The 13,928-nt window shown below is 45.3% G+C and overlaps 1 protein-coding gene across 2 annotated transcripts in view; it reads right to left on the bottom strand.

Annotated features, from left to right (window-relative positions):
- Window positions 1-307: 307 nt before the first annotated feature.
- Window positions 308-13,928, bottom strand: part of CSNK1G2 (casein kinase 1 gamma 2) — a 335,785-nt gene continuing 322,164 nt past the window's right edge. For both annotated transcript variants that reach the window (XM_069649504.1, XM_069649503.1), the window contains exons 11-12: window positions 2,165-2,271; window positions 308-1,055 (exon numbers count right to left, since the gene is read on the bottom strand). In XM_069649504.1, coding sequence (XP_069505605.1) covers window positions 1,001-1,055; window positions 2,165-2,271 — 162 coding nt within the window. In that variant the 3' untranslated portion in view covers window positions 308-1,000. The remainder of the gene's footprint in view (window positions 1,056-2,164; window positions 2,272-13,928) is intronic.

Below are 13,928 nucleotides of genomic sequence, written 5' to 3'. Positions count from 1 at the left end.
TGGACCACAAATTACGGTGGCCACCCTGGGCACAAAAACAATGTGATCACCCTCCCTACTTTCTGCAGAACGAGGCGTTTTAGGGCAGCTGCAATGGAGTCCCTTTCCTGCTGCGATCTGCAAAACCACAGCTAGAAGTGAAAAATGGCCCCTCCACCCACACAAAGTAATCAGTCAAGGTATCAGTCCTCAGAGTTACGTTTCAAGCCCACACAATCATTTTCACAATTATCAAAAGTGCATCAAAGATGGGCATGTAAACAAATGTTCTACCCTCTCCCCACGTGTCGGAGCACCTGAGGCCAGAGACTGTGAACACACATTTAATGAACCAAAATAAGTCATACAAAACTAATAGAGAAAAATAAACCTAAGACAAAAAAAATAAAACTAAGACAAAAAAAAAAATCTTTGGGGAGATTTGGAAATAGAGGGAAACGGATTTTGTTTAAAAGATAAAATTTCCCCCCCAAAAAGCACCTAGCGCTGTACCAGGCACCAACTTTAAATTCACGTTCAGACAAACTCTACAAGAGCACGAAATGCAGTCAATCCTGCCTCTGGCAAAAGACAGTGATGCCGATATCCACAGAGCATCCTCTTAATGTCCATGGCCCTTGATTTTCTGCGACTTCCAGCAATGCGTGGTTCGGAGGGAGACTCCCAGATCTCCGCACTCATTTCTCTGGGGCGGTTAATGCTTTCCGTAGACTTCACATCTTCCCTACCACAGCGTTTCTCTTTGTGTTTTCTCTTTACACAAGTCTTGCTTTGTCTGTGTCAACAACCACAGAGTGAAGAGTAGACAAAAAATCAAAAGTGGGGGGGAAAGCCAGCTATTCAGTACCCATCGAAGGCGGGTGAGAAACTGCTTCCGCCTCAGTCCCGTGACCCTGGTGCAACATGTGCCCTGTGGATCTCTAGGCGGCACAAGCCGGTGCCAAATAGTTAAGGAAAATGTCGGGGAGTCCCGGGGCAGCCCTGGGCTTTCCTTTGGAAATCATTTATGCCGCTGGATGCCTTTCCTCTTCCTTCGTTTAAAGAAACAGCAGCACCTGTGGAAATAAAGGGTGAAGCATTCATTATTTTGCGGCCAATATCCTGGTTAGAGATTCTGTCTCCTTTCATGACAGAGGGAAATCAAGCAACACATATGTGGTCCACTAGCAAAGCCACCCAAGTCACTCACGCCAAAAAAAACATTCTTCAGAAAGCTATAGGGGTCCCACCACCCAGAGGAAATGGAGAGTGAACATCAACATCACCATGAAGAGGTCATCCCACCAAAAAGAAGTCACGGGGTGTGGTTATTTAATGCTACTCCCATAAAAGGCAATATCGAATGAGGGAGGCAGGTCAAGGATATGTGAGAGCAAGATGGGCTTGGATACTGAAACCCTGTTCCCTCTTAAAGGGTCTCTTTCCAGAGCCAGGCAGGGGTGGATACTGAAATTCCCCTCACCTTAAGAGGCAATGCTTCCACAGCCAGGCATGGGTACGTAAATCCAATCTCAGGCCACCTGTCAGGCCCAGCGCAGCGGGATACAGAAATCGGTCTTCCTTTGGCAAGCAAACTTAATAGCCAGGCAGGGGTGGATACCAAAATCTGCCTCATAACGATTGGATGAAAGGAAGGGGCAGCAATGGATATCTCCTCTTCCCACCCAGAAACTATCCTCAGGTGAAAACAATAGATCCCAAAATCAACCAACCCGATCAAGGGGATGCGCTATCCTTCCACAGCCAGGCAAGGACTGATCATTAAAATCACTGCCACAATATAATTTTAAAAACCCGCCCCTCGCCCGGAGGGTGTCCTTATACAGTCATGCAAGGGGCACCAAATGTTGCCTCACCCTGGCATGGACCTTTACACAGAGATATAGAACCGATGTAGGCTTAAAGAATGGAGCCTTTGCAGGTAGCCCTTGGTCGATGCCAGAATGTGAATGGGCAGAGTGACTGGTTCAACCCCCGATCTCTCACAGTCTGTACATTCAGGCTCAGTTCTTCCATTCCCCTCCTCAGGTGTGCATGCAAAGGAACAGCACGGTGAGCGTGCAGGAAGACAACTTTTAAGCAGCCAAATGGGAGCAATGCCTCTATTCACAGCTGCCAAGCACCAGCCCACCAGTATTTACTGCAGTAACTTGCACAAACTTACTTTGTGTCGTCTGCAACCTCCACCTCAGCCGGCGCTGTAATTGGTGCGTTTGAATGTCCAGCCGTGGGGTCATCAGGGTTCAGTTCTCCATTGGTGGAACTCATCACCTGCAAAGGGAGAGAGAGAGAGTGGTATTAAGGGACAGCAGAGAGTGAGAGATAGAATGAGGGGGCATGGACAGTGCCAACACATGACAGCTGAAGTAGGAATAGAACTGGAAGAAGAGCTAGTAAGAATTTGAATGCCTTCATTTTGGTCTCTTTTCATTGGCATCCAAGATGTGAATGTAACTTCTGCAAGACTGTCTCATGAGCCAGCAATGAGCATCACAATGGGCACAATCTCAATCGGCTAAATACAGTGAAGTCTGTTGTGGTCTTATAGTTTGACACTTAGAAATCAAGTGATGCCTGGAACTATATTAAGCGTTGATGATTTTGAAAACTGGTCCCAACCAACATGTACACCACCACCAGCTGCCCTTTAACCCATCCGCCTCTTCCTTATGCAAAAAATCACTTGCTATTCTTGCATATTACAAACTCAGCATAGTATCTAACAAACTGGGTTGTTGGACCTGTATCCTTCTCCTTAAAGCTCACCCTGAGCAGTTTAATGCTATATAAATTCCCTACAGCACAAGAGTCTACAGGAGCGCACTTAGCATAGCTCGCACTCAACAGACCCCCCACAAAGATCAAGTCCACCTGTCTTCCTTCGCATCTCAGGCACCTTCGGCAGACCATCATCCTATGCCATCACTCAATGTTTAAACCAAAAGGAAAGTACATGTCACCTCAAGACCCTCACCCATCCACTCACTTGCAATCTCTACTATCACACGGTTTGCTGGTTCCTGACCTCACACCCAGAGTATCTACTTACAATGAAAACGAGGTTACATATTTATTCACGACCCACTAGAGAGTAGTTTCTTACCTGCAACTCCATTTCTCCAGTTTTGGTATCTTTCATATTCACATGCTGGGAATATAACCCGTTCGGCTGGGAATCCCCGGTTGTTTAGATTTTAAAACCTTTAAGGAAAAACTTAGGACACCTTGAGTGTCCTATCAACATCGTTGTGGGTGCTTTTGCTCCCTAACAATAGGACGTCGAGTGTATAACTCTGCCCCAGCAGCTTCCCTTCAGATATTAACCACTCTTGCTGGAGGAATAACACATACAGAGGGTGCTTGCCTGGAGGGTTAAAGGCTGGAGGGTGCATGTGAATCTATGAAAGATACCAATGCTGGAGAAATTAAGTTACAGGTCAGAAACTACTCCCTTCTCCAGCATTGGATCTTTCATAGATTCACATGCTGTGAAGACATTTCATAGCAGTATACATGACATGAGGAGAAAAACAGGCAAACAGAGATCAGAACCCCTGCATTTTATGCCAGTGCAAGAAGTAGACATACATAACAATAACACCGGAAGCTGCAGGGCTTAATTTACTGGAACAGCCTTTGAATGACTGCTAGTCCCATTTGCGCGTCCTCCTGGTGCTGCTGCTGCAAGCAGTAGTGCCTTGTGAAGGTGTGCAGCACTGCCCACGTCGTTGCTGCCTGGCAAATGCCTTTGATGGGCACTCCAGACCAGAGAGCTGCCGAGGCCGCTGCAACTCTTGTGGAATGTGCCCTGGCTGTAGCCTGTTGGCCTTTGCATGGCAGAAGGATATATTAGAGGATATCCACCTTGCGATACCATGCTTCGTGATAGCTTTCCCTTTGTTTGAGGGTCTGAAAGTGATAAAGAGCCGTCTTACTGCTCTGAATGATTTTGCCCGGTCCAGGTAATATTTCAACACCCTTTTGATGTCCAGGCAGTGCAATGCTCTCTCCGCTGGGGAGCTGGCATTTTGGAAGAAGGTAGGCAACATTATAGTTGCGTTTTTGTGGAACTCAGACAGCACTTTCGGAATAAAGTGGGGATTGGTGGAGAGGATCACCATGTCCCTTGCAAACCTGAGGTGTGGAGGGTCCAAGACTAATGCTTGTCGCTCCGAGACCCATTTGGAGGCCATAATAGCGAACAGGAAAGCCAACTTCCAAGTCACAAACTTGATGTGCGCTGAACAGACGCGCAAAGAGGGGCTTCGTGAGGCCAGCTAGGACCAGGTTTAGGCTCCATACCGGTGGTATCCTTTTCTTTACGGGAAAGGAGTGGAAAAGTCCCTTTAGAAAATGTTTAAGCAGTCTGTCGCTGTAGAGGGGTGGTCTTCCTCTTTTCCTAGTGAACAAGTAGATTGCAGCTAGGTGTACTTTTAAGGAGGAGATAGCAAGACCTTCCTTTGCTAACTTCAGCAAGTATGGAAGAACCTGTTGCAGTTGTATAACCAGTGATTGCAGGTTGGACTGTTGAGCACACCATGTGCAAAACCTTTCCACTTTTGGTTGTACAAGCTGTTAGTGGAAGGGGCCCTAGCTGCCACCAGTATGATTGACATTCCTGCAGGATGTCTATGTGGCCGAATTTGAACTGATCAGGAGCCACGCTGTCAGCTTAAGGGAGCGTGGGTGGTGATACAGGATTGCACCGTTCTGTGACAGATCGGCCTGGGCTCCCAGGAGGATTGGGTTGTCCACTGATAGCTGGAGGAGGTCCGAGAGCCAAGTTTGTCTGGGTCAGTATGGCGCCACAAGGATTATTTTGCAAGGTTATCTCCATATCATTTGGATTGATCTCCTGATCAATGGAATGGGAGGGAATGCGTATGGTAAACCGCTGGTCCGAGGTAATGAGAACGCATCCCCCTGCGAGCTTGGATACGGGAGCCTGCTTGCGAATTTCTGGCACCGTTTGTTGGATATTCTGCGAAGAGGTCCAGCAGAGGCTGACCCCATGCTGCCAAGATTCTGTTGATTTGGCTGCTGTGAAGCTGCCAATCGCAGGATTGCGTCATGTCACTGCTGAGGCTCTCTGCGCGCTGGTTGAGTATCGCCAAGAGATGGAACGCTTGTAGAGTGACGATGTTGTGAATGGCCCAGTGCCAGATGGTTTGAGCTTCCTGAGACAGGGAGCTTGACCTGGTTCCTCCCTGTTTGCGGAGGTAAAACATTGTGGTGGTATTGTCTGCGAGGATCCGCACTACTGAGTTTTGAATTAGCAGAAGGAAGGACTTTAGGACCCAATAGACCGCTTGCAGCTCCAGGATATTGATGTGCAGGGAAGATTTGTCGGGAGTCCATAGGCCTTTGATTTGGTGTGGGCTCCCCATCCCACCAAGGAGGCATCGGTCGGTTCTAGCAGTGGCATCCCTCTTGAGATGTTGCATATTGTCCACCATTTCAGTGGACACAAGAGTGCAGGTGTGATGGTGATTTTGTCTCCCCATAAACCTTGGGCTTCGGACCATCTGGCTGCAAGGAACTGTTGTGCCGGTCGCACGCCCAGCCTGCAATGGGGCATTAATGGATTGCAAGAGGACATGGTTCAGAGCAGCACCATGTATTTGCGTACTGGGAGCTGTTTGTTTGGGGTGAATGAGTGTGCCAGGGACATTAACCTGTGAATTCTGTCGGCTGAGGATTTGAACATGCTTTGTGCCGTGGAGAAATGTGCACCCAGGAACCCCAAGCTTTTGGATGGCGTGATGCAGGATTTGGTGTAGTGGATTGTAAATACTAACTGTTGGACTAGAGCCTTTGTCTGCACAAGTGAGGCTGATGTTTCTTGGTGTCTTGGGGCCCTGACTAACCAATCGTCTAGATATGGATAGACATGGTGGCCTTGATTTCTGAGGAAAGCTGCCACTGGAGCTAGGCATTTGGTGAAAGTCCTGGGGGCTGATTTGAGGCTGAAAGGGACGACTCAAAATTAGTAATGCCTCTCCCCGACCTTGAACCCGAGGTACTGCCGGTGCCCGCAGTGTATTGGAATGTGAAAGTAGGTAAGTCTAACGCCGCTAGATGTTCGTGAGGCTGAATCGCCTTTATGACTTCTTGTCACGTGACCATTTTGAACTCGGTCAAAATGACCAAATCTAAATGACCTAGACCACCAAAAGTTAGAAAATAGATACTACTAAATGTTCTACTGATGTTCGCAGGACATTTTGCAATATCTATTTGGTGGTGTAGGTTAAAAAAAACAAAAAAAAAAGGACAATGGCTGCTCAGGGTGGTGTCCCCCGCAACACCCCACTCACTATACTCACCCCTGCAGCTGACCCGACCAAAAAAAAAAGGACCCGGCAGCACCGCATCGCAGGGACACAGAGCGTCAGAATGAAAGGTAAGTAGGGGGGTGGAGGTGTGGGCGGGGTTGGCAGAGGGGGTTAATGTTTGTATGGATTTGGGGTTGTTTTACCATGGATGTCCCCATGGGAAATATACAAACAATTTTGTAGAACGTACATTTCTCATCCAGTCATTTCCGTCGCGAATATATCAGTCGCGGTAAAACAACCCCAAATCTGAATTGATGTTTGTTTAATTTCCTTAAGTCCAGGATGGGACACCACTTTCCATCTGGCTTTTTTTTTTACTACGAAGTACCTTGAGTATACTCCTTTTCCCACCAAGTGTGGGGGAACCCTTTCTATCTCTCTTTAGGCTAAGATTTGATGCACCTCTTGTTGAAGGATCCGTTGATGGGGACGTGACAGTTGCAGGAGGTACAGGTTTTTGTTTGCGCTTGAACTCTAACAAATGGCCGTGTTGGATGACATCTAGCACCCATCCTTCCTTGGTTATCGATTGTCACCTGTTGTAAAGTGCCACATTTCCCTCCCAACTTGAGGCAGTCATTGTTGAGATTTATTCTGCCCACCCCTCTGCGATTGGGGGTAGTCCCTGGACATTGAAAAGACTGATGGTTTATTTTATATCCATGGGAGTAGTAGCCGGATCTAGCATACCCTTTGGAGTCTTTAGTTGAAGATAACCTGGTTTGACCGGAGGCTCCCCGAAAGGGACGAAAAGACTTTCTGCCCTGTAAGGAAGTTAGTGACCGTGCGGTATCAGATACGTCTTAAGAGCCTAGTCAATTTTGTCACCGTAGATGTTTTCACCCTCAAATGGCATGTCCACGACCTTGTGTTGCACCACCTGCCTGAAGTCGGTGCAGCGTAGCTAGCCTTACCTTCATAGGACCACCCCATTACCAATCTGTTTAAACCCCGTACCCGCAAGGTCCACAGAGATATTTATGCTATGGTTAGAGGCTTCTGCGCCCTCACGTCCAATTGACATGGCTTCCTTTTTTTGTTGTTCTGGTAAATGCCGCAGGATGGGAGCTAGCTGGTGCCACATTTTGAGGTCATTATGGCTAGGGCATTGTCCCCTTTAACTTTTGCCCTGATGGCAGGACCTTTTTGCAGAAAGCTATTTTTTTCTGGTCTCGTTTTCATGGGGTGTGGTGCATTTGTGCAGCGAATGTGCTTTGCGAGTAGCCAACAGATTAGGCAACGCTTTCTGTCTTTGAGGGTTTTTTGAGAGAAACCCCGACAGATCTCGCAGTCCTTCGACGGGTGATTTGGGTACAGGGCGGGTGTGACCCCTTCGTCGACATTGTTTAGGCTGCACGTACCACAGGCTCTAAAAAAGATTTTTGTAGACAGTGTTTCCATGTTCGTTGACGTACCGTCAAAGGGTTGTTGCACGCCTCCGTATTCGTATTTTGGAAAGTTAAATTACTTTTTCATTAGTGAAGAAGATTTCTCACTGAAGAGAAGAACACGAGGATTCCCATCAGTTAAGAAGACGGTGGCAATCTGAGGGGAAGCTGCTGGGGTGGAGCTATACAATCTACGTCCTATTGGTAGGGAACAAAAGCACCCACAATGATGTGGGGTTAGGTGTCAAAAGTGTTTCCTTAGGAAAGGTAGTAAAATATAAGTTACTGGGGATTCCCAGCCTGATGACCGGGAATATTCATAGCATGTGAAATCTATGAAAGGACCAATGCTGGCGAACACTCATTCCCCCTTGAAAATACACTGACTCGCACGATCTTAAGGTGGGTGTTGTCCTCTCTGTCTAGATGGCCCCCTCAAGAGATCATGTTCACTGAACAGGAGCCTAGAACTGGAGAAGGATATAGACTTCGTGAACAGAGAACTAGATCACATAGCTTTAACAGATCCTAACACCGCCCAATAGACCTGGATATGCTACCAACTGACCCTCACTTAACTCACCACAGATATTGCATATTCATGCCTCCTTTGCATACTTCCTTCACTCCTGTCCCTGTTCAGCATTATTCCAGCAACCATCAAAACACAACACATCCTCTCCTGTAGTCGAAGATGCACCCATAAGGACACCAACATGTACTATGTGAAGAAAGGCACATTAAAACTAATTATTGAGTTGAAAGTTTAGTATTGCAGTTGACAACCAGAGCTTTGTAAATTGGCTACATGGGAGATCCTGTTTGTAGTTGGGGGAGGAAGTGCGGAGCAGTATGGTATCCCCAAACAGACATTATAAGCAATGTCTACAGCATTTGTCAACCCACCAATGTATGTTGAAGAGCTGTGATTACGTGACTGACCATTGCCCCTCACACTAAAGGTCGTGTCTAGCATTATTCCAGGAAGATAATCTTGGCAAATTAAAAGACTGAAGGAAGGAATCTACTCTTCTTTGCTGACAAAGCCAGCATCCACATCGAGAATAAACACTTTGTGCTTACCATGCAGCTGTAATACTTCTTTTGGCATTGGGAGCAGGCAAACATTCCCTTGGCCATGATCCTGTGTGTCAACAATCACGATTATACAGTGTGTGCGCGTCCTGAAGCAGCTGAACGGAAGCTTACAATTTTGACTGGCTTTACAAGTAACCAAACCAAAACATTGGAGAATATTTTAATGAAGTTAGATTTTAGTTACAGTTGTGCCCTGCGCCCCATCCCATCCAACCTCTTAAGGTCACTCACCTGGTCTTCCCAACATTGGACCAAAGCAATTTCTTCCCCACGCTTTAACTCATGTTGATAGTTTCATAACGAGGACCATTACTCTTGAAACAAATTAGACATCCATTGCATTTAAATTATTCTTTAAGTAGGGCAGCAGCATTTATATTCAAAATGGCAATATCCTTCAATAAGTGTACCAGTTATGGTTACTGTTCTCTGTACTATCAGATCCCAGGGGTATAGACTCAGTCCAAACATTCTGACATTCTCCAAGACCACTACAACTAGGGATTGTGCCTAGTCTTACAAAAATTTCCTAAATCTCCCATGCCGTAACAGGAAAAACAAATAAATCCCCTCACTACACTCCGTTCTTATCACATCCAATCCACACATGGGAGTCGCATATACCTGTATGGAGCTTCCCAACCTGCTGGCTGAAAGACAAGCTCCTAAAGGTTCCTCAGCCGGGATCCGACCAGCCTCGCCAAGCTCATTCCCCTCTGGTGACAGCTAGTGATGGAGGCAAAAAAAGATAATTGGAAGAGAGGGGGAGGTGTGTGCAGGGGACATGGTAGGAAGAGAATAGTTTAAAGGGGTGGGAGAAAGGGGGTGGAGGGGCAGACGGTAGCTGAGAAAATTAAAACAGAAAGTAATACATGCAAAATAAAAAGGCAGAAACCGTTCCAGAAGAACATTCAATCAACAGTTAGTCCAACTAGGTCCTAATACTATAACTTCCAGGCTACATCTACTGCGGGTTAGGGTCAAGAATCCCAAATAATTTCAACACACAAGGACAACTCACCCCGTTTTTTTCGCAAAAAAGTTTAAAGAACTGGGGTGAAGTGAAGATGAAATTGATCAGAAGTGTGCAAGGACAGGCCCATCAACTGATCTGGAATATTCTCAATCCGTCTATTTTAAGGGCTTGCATTAACCCATGCATTAATCAATGCACTTGGCAAAGTGCGGCCATACTGAAGAGGCACATCTTATCAGACAACTCAAAATGAACAAAAAGAAAATGGACCTAAAGTTATGAAGCACGGAATTAGTGACTGGTGTGCAAAGCATTTACTATTCATTAGTGGAACTGTATGTTGTAACAAAGGATTATGCACTTGCAATGGGCACTAACCAAACATCAGTCAAGCTGACCCAATGGGCACTAACCAAACATCAGTCAAGCTGACAATGTGTATCTTCCTGTCATGGATACATTCGAACGGCAGCAGGTTTGAGCTACCTATGCTCAAAAACAAACCACCAAGAAGCTTCAGGCGCAGCAGTGGAACGCCATGGTAGCTTGATCAAATCAGTAACATGGCCCAGAGTGTCCCAAAGCACATTCAAGTAGAGGTTTCATGGGAAACAGTTGGAGGCTACCTTTTGAATATGGTTCCTAAAAAAGGTATCAACCATGATCAAAACCAGGTTTTAAAGGGCTGTGTGTGAGAGTCTCAGATATAAACAAGACCCTGAGCTGTATAATGGAGACCACGGGAGATACAAACTAGGGTCAAGTTCCTTCACATTAAACAAATCAAAGAACAACCCAACTGGAACCAAGCTTATTGACCCTGAGAAGAAGTCGTTGCTTATTACAAGTCATGCAAAATTATCAGACATCTATGCTCCTGAACCATAGCAAACTCAAATAACCTACACTCAAGTGATTTTGCCAGTTCTTATTTTCATCATCCCAAAATACAGCCATACTTCCCATCTCAATTGTTGCTAATATCTTTGGGAGTGAGAGATAGAGTTCTCAATTGTCAAAATCTGAGGAGTGCCACGCCCAAGAAACAACTGAAAACATTCCTGGCAAGCTTTTCCTTACCAACATCTCAAATGGCTATCCGCTGCTTATGCCCCATCATCTATTGCTTTGTCAATCCACACCCCTCGTGTCTTTGAAGCTGCCCTTGTATATTTGTTTGCACACAATATATTGCATGATCGCTATCCCAAAGTTGATCATAAATTGCACTTTGGCCCGTCAATTCCTTTATTCCTTTTACAAGGGCCTTCTCCATTAAATAGGATTTAAAGTCAATAGTAACCTTTAATATTAGTTCCGCACACATACAACACTATTAAAGTCATCTTGCATTTATACTTTTCTTCATTTGCACATCTAGACTGCAAGAAAGTATGGAGACTCGCACTCTCACCTCAATGTTGATTTTGTAAAGTCATTTAGGAAAGCATAGGTGGATCATCACATATTCAGTCACCTCAAATGTGACCAACATTCCCCCCTCGGCACTTTCATAGCTGAGAGCGACTGAGCTCCTCACATCCTAAGAATTTGTTCCGGACTATATACTTTCCAAACCAAACTATCCTCACAATGAGAAAAAAGGGCGCTTTTTAAACGTTAACATTAACAGTTCTTTGAGTAAACCATCACCTTTCAGACATACCCCTACCTTTTTACATTGTCCCTGTTCCAAGAAATGGTACGCATTTTGGAATAACTTTGCCAACCTTTCTACAGACACATGGGGCTTTAATGTAATGTTGACCTTTTCTCTTTTACTTTATAGCATGACTGCATTGCATTTTGGAAGAAAATACAGTTTTTCGCTAACGAGCGACTAGCCCTGCCCCCTTTACCCACAACTGCCCATAAAAACAAGAAGCCGGGCGCATTGTGGAGTGCTTTGGTAAGTGTAGTTAAGCAGTTAGGTAGGAGGGCTGGTAGGCTAATGAGTGTTTCTCCGATTTGCATATATATTGCTCTAGCGTTATAATTTTATTTCTACTTTACATTCTTTAGTTATTCATCAGCCTTTTCTCGCTGAGAGTACATTCCCATTTATTCTCAAGTGAGTCTCCACCCATGCCTGGTGTTCATTCCCTGAAAACAGCCATGCTGCCAACTAATGAAATCAGCATGTTGCTAAATCAAACAAAATCCAAACCTGCAAGGGTTGTTACTCCAGCGAGTGCGACACGTCAAACCACATCTTTGCTCACATTCTTTAATGGCCGACAGGATTTTGTAGTGTTGAGCGCATTTCGAAGGTTTCCGGCAGGACAACTGCGGAGGGCCCCACCTCTATATTAATATCTCACACCGTTAACTCAGATACTGGCACAGATGAACCGCTTATTGATTTGGCGGAAATCCTGAATTCGATTATAGCCGCAGTTTCTATGTCATTTGCTGCATGTCCTATTCACAACTCCGTCCAAAGTGAAAATCAATTAACACGGGTGCCGCCCACTACACAAACTAGTGAGCTAATTGATTCCAGTGTCACACCTCAGAACATTATTATGACATTAGCCCAAATACACACAGATACAACTCCTCAGACCATTTCAACTCAATGTGAAGTTAATAAAAGTATTCAGGAACATGAGGGCAATGGCTCAAATTCTACTCTTGCTACAACTCAAACTGCTGCTGGGTCAAATGTCTTGGTACACAATTCACCTAATCCTGCATAGGAGATAATGGATTCCCCCAAGACACTCAGTTCATTTAACCAGGCTCCCCGCCCCATTAGTTTATTCCAATCCCCAACTGGGTTTCCCAATTCTACCCATAACTCAACAGCACTTTACATTTCATTTACTCATCTCACACCGCGTAGACCCACTCTGCCCAAACCTGAATCCATGCCTCTAGTTGAGCTAACACTGAGTCCCATGAATACGACTCTTATCCTTAGCTAAATTCAATCGTTTCTGAACCAAGTCAAGCGCTGACAAATGGGGCTGCCCCCTCTGACATGCACATCTCTTTCCTTCCCATCATATTGCATGATTTGGTCACCGTAGTCTGAAATTCTCCCTCATGCTAGTGCCTAGTCTCTCCAATCCTCTCTGCATAAAACGGTTTCTAAATCTGCCAACTTAAGAACATAAAGGCACAACCTGGTTCTGCTCAGTTTGCCCCTACCCGGGAAGCAAAGCATAAAAGCAAAGAATGCCATAACAAAAAAATTTGCGACCATAGCACAAGCCAAAAATGATTCTCAAAAGTGTGCTAAACTTCAACTTCCTACACCTGCACCCACAAGTGAAACACATTATGAAGCCCTGGACGATTTAATGTACGAGGCAGAACCTTTGAATAGGGAGACAGGCAATAATAAGGCAGCACCCCCAACATTTGTCCCTCTTCTTCGTATCTGCCCATTGTGAACACCATTGACAGATCTAACTCAGTATCTCCTCAAGATTATGAATTCCTCACATTACAACAGAGAAATGAGATTGCTAAATCCATTGGTGTGTATTTTGCTCTGTCCAAACCTCAAACTACTATGTCAAAATCATCTCACGAGTCATGGGATGAAGGGCAGTCTTCTTTGGGTCGCAATCCTACAGTTGGTCATGTCATGAACAAAAGTGTATCCCACATGTCAGCAGCTAATCAGAATAAATCCTCCCGCTCCAACAGATTTTCACCATCTGATTCTTCAGTGTAGCGACGGGTCCTATCCTGAATATAATTTGAATAGAACAAGTATATTGAATATTTTTAGTGATGTCCAAATTTTGGAGGGTCTATGTTCCTCCGATGTAGCTCAAGTGGAATTTCTCCACAATAATGAATTTGCAGCGGTCAGACTTTGGATCCAATCTGGCATAGTTCTTAACAGCATATGGCAAGCGAAAACAGAACTGCATCGTATGAGCATCATAGTTACTCAAGGTCAGTCGCTTCATAAATTCAATATGCATGGCAAACCCGAATCTACTGATCAGTCAAATGGCGATGTTCATGCCAAAAGAGTTGCCTGCACCAGGGGTGCCTTTGAGTCACTATGACAATTGGAAACTACACTCAAGATCTATGCCCTCGACACAAGATCTAATAACCAATTAACAAGCCATGTCCTCTCAGCAGAGAGTCTAGCTAGCTGGAACA

The sequence above is a fragment of the Ambystoma mexicanum genome, chromosome 1p (genome assembly GCF_040938575.1).
Source record: "Ambystoma mexicanum isolate Mex_15411 chromosome 1p, UKY_AmexF1_1, whole genome shotgun sequence".
In the NCBI taxonomy this organism is placed as follows: domain Eukaryota; kingdom Metazoa; phylum Chordata; class Amphibia; order Caudata; family Ambystomatidae; genus Ambystoma; species Ambystoma mexicanum.
Note: the sequence above shows the minus strand (reverse complement) of the source record. Positions and strands in the feature narration are given on the sequence as shown.